The sequence below is a fragment of the Pipra filicauda genome, unplaced genomic scaffold, assembly GCF_003945595.2.
Source record: "Pipra filicauda isolate LSUMZ 115617 unplaced genomic scaffold, ASM394559v2 scaffold973_size55502_pilon, whole genome shotgun sequence".
Classification (NCBI taxonomy): Eukaryota; Metazoa; Chordata; class Aves; order Passeriformes; family Pipridae; genus Pipra; species Pipra filicauda.
In genome coordinates, this window is record NW_024105168.1 from 51,061 (window position 1) to 55,501 (window position 4,441).

The 4,441-nt window shown below is 59.0% G+C and overlaps 1 protein-coding gene across 2 annotated transcripts in view; it reads left to right on the top strand.

Moving 5' to 3' along the window:
- Positions 1–3,476, top strand: part of CCNT1 (cyclin T1) — an 8,780-nt gene extending 5,304 nt beyond the window's left edge. The window contains exons 7-9 of one of the 2 annotated variants that reach the window (XM_027731866.2): positions 936–1,099; positions 1,438–1,508; positions 1,789–3,476. In XM_027731866.2, coding sequence (XP_027587667.1) covers positions 936–1,099; positions 1,438–1,508; positions 1,789–3,165 — 1,612 coding nt within the window. In that variant the 3' untranslated portion in view covers positions 3,166–3,476. The remainder of the gene's footprint in view (positions 1–935; positions 1,100–1,437; positions 1,509–1,788) is intronic. The other variant, XR_005562247.1, reaches the window with a different exon arrangement.
- Positions 3,477–4,441: the final 965 nt, after the last annotated feature.

A 4,441-nucleotide genomic window follows, 5' to 3' on the forward strand; every position in this document is an offset into this window, starting at 1 on the left:
AGATGCCTTAGGGATAAACTGGATTTATCCGTGTGTTCCACTTGGATTTCCTTCTGGCATCGTTATGGGGCAGAGTTGAGGCTCTTTGTGCACCTTAAGTGCACTCTGCCAAGGCTCTGAATTTCCTGCTTCTTCTGGATAAGCCCAGGATCCATGAAACCTCAGGATTTTTGGCTGTAGATTCCGTGTTTCTGCCTCTCCACCTTTCACTGGTGGAAAAACGTTCAATAAGGTGGTGAGGGGATGGGGCCTCGTGGGTGCTCAGGGGCTCCTTTTCCCGAAGGGCCCGTTCGTGTGTGGGCAGATCCCACACTCAGACTTTTGCTTCCATGTTTCCTAAAGCTCTGGTGTTCCTGCAGGGAGAGCAGGATCCTTTTAGTCCCTTGGTTCTTGCTTTCCCAGTGCTGCCCACACTTCCCAGCACTGAGTGGGAAATTCATTTATTAGTGAAAACACTTGGTAGGTGACCTGGCTCAGGTGCTCCTGGGTCACTCCAGCATTGAGTGTGTATTCCTGAAAATCCTTTGGGAAAGAGCAGAGCCTTCCTAAAGCTAAAAAAAGGGCCAGTTTGCTCCTTCAGTGCCATCCAGGAGTTGTGCTTGGAAGTTTCTCCTCAGAGCAGAGGTGGGGCCGGCAGGTCCCCACCGACTTTCCTCTTCCTTGGAGATCCCAAATTTCCTGTAGCAAAACAGGGATGAACAAACAAACCGGTGGAGGAGATCCCAAAATTTCCTGGAGCAGAGCAGGGCCGGCCAAGCCCAGCGGTGCAGAAACCCCCCCCGGGCGGTGGAGCCGGGCCGGATCCGGCTGTGCCCGGGGGTCGTTCCGGGGAGGTCCCGAGGGCCACCCCCACATTCCCCCCCGTGTCCCGCGTGGATGCTGCGGCTCAGGCGTGGGAGTTGATGGCTTTCTGTTTTCTCTCCCGGTGACGTCAGCCTGCACCTGACCACCTTCAGCCTGCAGTACACCCCGCCCGTTGTGGCCTGCGTCTGTATCCACCTGGCCTGTAAGTGGTCCAACTGGGAGATCCCAGTCTCCACGGACGGGAAGCACTGGTGGGAATACGTTGATGGCACTGTAACTCTGGAGCTCTTAGATGGTAAGTTTGGGAGCGAGGTTTTCCCCCCTCCAAAAAAAAAAAGAGAAAAGAAAAAAAAGGCTCTTAAATTATTTTGGCATCTTTGGTCCTGGGTCTGATGTTCCAACACCACCTCACGGGCTCCAGGATTTCAGGGCTTGCCGAGGTTTCCAGGGCAGCAGCAGCTTCTGTAGCACCACAGAGAGATGAGTTTAAATGTGTCAGTGGTTCCAGTTCTCAGAGTTCCCCTCCCGGAGCAGCTCCATCCCACCAGTAGCTCCATCCATCAGAAGAGGGGGTTGTCCTGAGGGACCAGGGCTGCTCTGACCCTCCCGCTCGGGTTTGTGTCTCCTCTGCAGAACTGACCCATGAATTCCTGCAGATCCTTGAGAAAACTCCCAGTCGGCTTAAACGGATCCGGAACTGGCGGGTAAGAAACTTTGGACATTCTCTGTGATTCCTTTGGGAATGACAGTGCAGGACAGTGTCTGGGAAGGGAGTGTGTGTGGAATCTGAATGCTGGGAGTGGTGCTCGAGTTTGGCTGTACTGAATTAACTCTGGAGAGACTTTGGTTTTCCAGCTGCAGTAGCAGCCTGGCTTCCAGGGCTTGGGAATCTTCCCACAAAGAGGGATGGGGGCAAAATCTGTCTGTACTGACGAGCTCCAGTGACACCCCAGAGTAAACACCCGGTTGGTCTTTCAATTCCAGGCCTCTCAAGCAGCCAGAAAGTCCAAGACCGACGACCACGGCGACGACGAGAACCTGTCGGAGCAGACCATCCTCAACATGATCTCCAGGAACAACAGCTCGGACATGAACATCGCCGGGCTCATGAGCATGTCCACGTCCTCCACGGCCGGCGCGGGGCCGGCGCTGCCGCCCGCGGCCGATTCCCCCGGCGAGCCGAGCGCCGCCGACCCTTCCCAGGCGGATCACTGGCATCCCCCGGCCAAGCTGGACATCCACAGGACTAGCGAGAGCTCCTCGGCCGCCGCCGAGCACCCCCAGCAGGACGGTGCCGCCTACCCAAAGCAGGGCACCAAGAACGCGCCGTCGGCCAAGGTGTCCCTCAAGGAGTACCGGGCCAAACACGCCGAGGAGCTGGCGGCGCAGAAGCGGCAGCTGGAGAACATGGAGGCCAACGTGCGCTCCCAGTACGCCTACGCCGCCCAGAACCTGCTGGTGCAGCAGCAGCGGGAGAGGGAAGGGCAGCAGGACAGCAACCCCTCCCCGATCATCCTGAAAATCCCCATCGCGGGCTCGGACAACCCCGAGCGCCCGCCCGGCGCCGACAAGGGCGACAAAGCCCTCAAGATGAGGATCCAGGCGGCGGGGGCAGGCGGGGAGAGGCCCATCCCCTCCAAGCAGGAGGAGATCAAGATGCGGATCAAGGTGCCGGGCCCCGGAGACAGGCACGGCCCCGCGGACGAGGGCGGGAAGAGCCGGGAGTACAAGGAGAAGCACAAGGGCCACTCGTCCAACCACCACCACCACCACCACAACCACCACTCGCACAAACACTTGCACGCCCAGCTCGGCGCCGGCCCCAGCACCGCGGCCAAGCGCCCGGGGGACTCCAAGCACGGCGCCCAGCCCGGCGCCGCCGCCCCCCACAAGGGCTACGGGCCCCTCGCCCCCACCCGCAAGAGACCCCTGCCCGAGGAGCCCTCGGCCGCTCCCCACGAGCACCAGCCCAAGGCGGCCAAAGCCTCCAAAGGCCCCGCGGTGCCGTTCCCGTACTCCCACCTCCCCGGGGCCTCCCACCTGCCCGGGCACAGCTCGGATTTATCCCAGCCCGGCAAAGCCCAGCGGGGCGCCCACAAATCGGACAAGGGGCCCTCGGGGGCCAACGGGCACAACGCCAGCCAGGCCAGTGACTATCAGGACACGGTGAACATGCTGCACTCGCTGCTGAGCGCGCAGGGCATGCAGCCCACCCAGCCCCCCGCCTTCGAATTCCACTCGTACGAGCTCCTGAACCCCCGGGCTTCCAGCGGCTCCCGAGCTGCCGCCAACACGGACAAGCCCCGACCGCCCCCCCTGCCCTCGGAACCGCCCCCCCCGCTGCCCCCCCTCCCCAAGTAAACCCCCCCCTCCCCTTTTTACTACTGAGTCCAGAGCCCGAGCCCGAACCCGCGGGGCTTGAGAAAGGGCTTTTTGATCTCCACTGCCTCACGAAGAACTTATTTTATTATAATATAACTTTTATTATTGATATTTAGTTGTTAAAAAGCTGTGAAAGGATAAGGAACCCTTTCTCTATTCCTTCCCTTTCCCCCCATAGGCTCCCAGTTAGTGTTGGGCTTTGCCCCCCCCTCTGGGGAACGTGGGGGGTATTTAAAATATGTCACAGAAAATTTAAGATGTTTTACAAATAATTTAAGCATTAACTTATATCTTAGTGGTTTTGGTCCTTTTAATTCCGTGGGGCTGCAGTGGAGCCCGGGGAGGATTTGGGGGGGGACTTGGTGGTGGAGGCTCTACTTGAGCTGTTGGAGATTGGATGTGGATTTAGGAGTTTTTGGGGGAAGGGGGGATGTGGGGGGCTAAGGGAATTCCAGGTGACAGGAGCTGCTCTCCCTGCCATGGTCCTGTTTCCTCGCTCCTAAACCTGCTCTGATTTGGGAATGGTGTCTCTGTCCCTTATTCCCCTCCTGCAGCCCAAGGCTGGTGTGTGCAGAGCTGGGTTTAGGGCTGTGTTGGAGGACTTGGCTGTCGGGGTGATCGGGAACAGGATTATGGTGCATTCCCAGTGGGATGAGGATGCAGAATCACTGTGCCTAGGGCAGCTCTTCCAGGGAATCCCACTGGCATGTGGCTGTTCACAGCCAAGCTGGAAGCAGCTTTTACACAGCCCAGGGACCTACCAGGGTTTGGGTTGAATGTTTGGGAAAACCCCATTTCCTTCCTTCTTAGACTTTTACTCTCCCACCTTCAATAAATGGATGGTTTTTGGGAAACTTGTTCCACATGGGCTTGTTTTTAGGAAGATTCAGTGCTGGCCTCTCCCTCCAGCACCTCTACCCTCGGCGACCCTCCCCCTGCCAAGGGTTTGGGAACGGGTTTAGGTCCGTTTTTGGGTCTGGCTTAGATTTCAGGCTCTGGCCAAAGGCCCAGCCCTTTGCTTCCCCCAACTCCTTTGGAGGCCGGTTTCTCCCGGGATGAGGAGGTTCTGCCTTCCCGTTAACCGGCGGGGAGCAGTGTCGGTCTGCAGCCAGTCCGGGAAACCGGGAGGGGATCGGGAACAGTGGGGAGGGCTCTTGGCCAAGCCCGAGGACCAAGCCGGGGCTCTCGGGAGCTCCTCCTTTCCCGGGGCCGAAGCTCGATCCCGGTGTCGCCTCCCCCGGGGACCCTCCCGGTC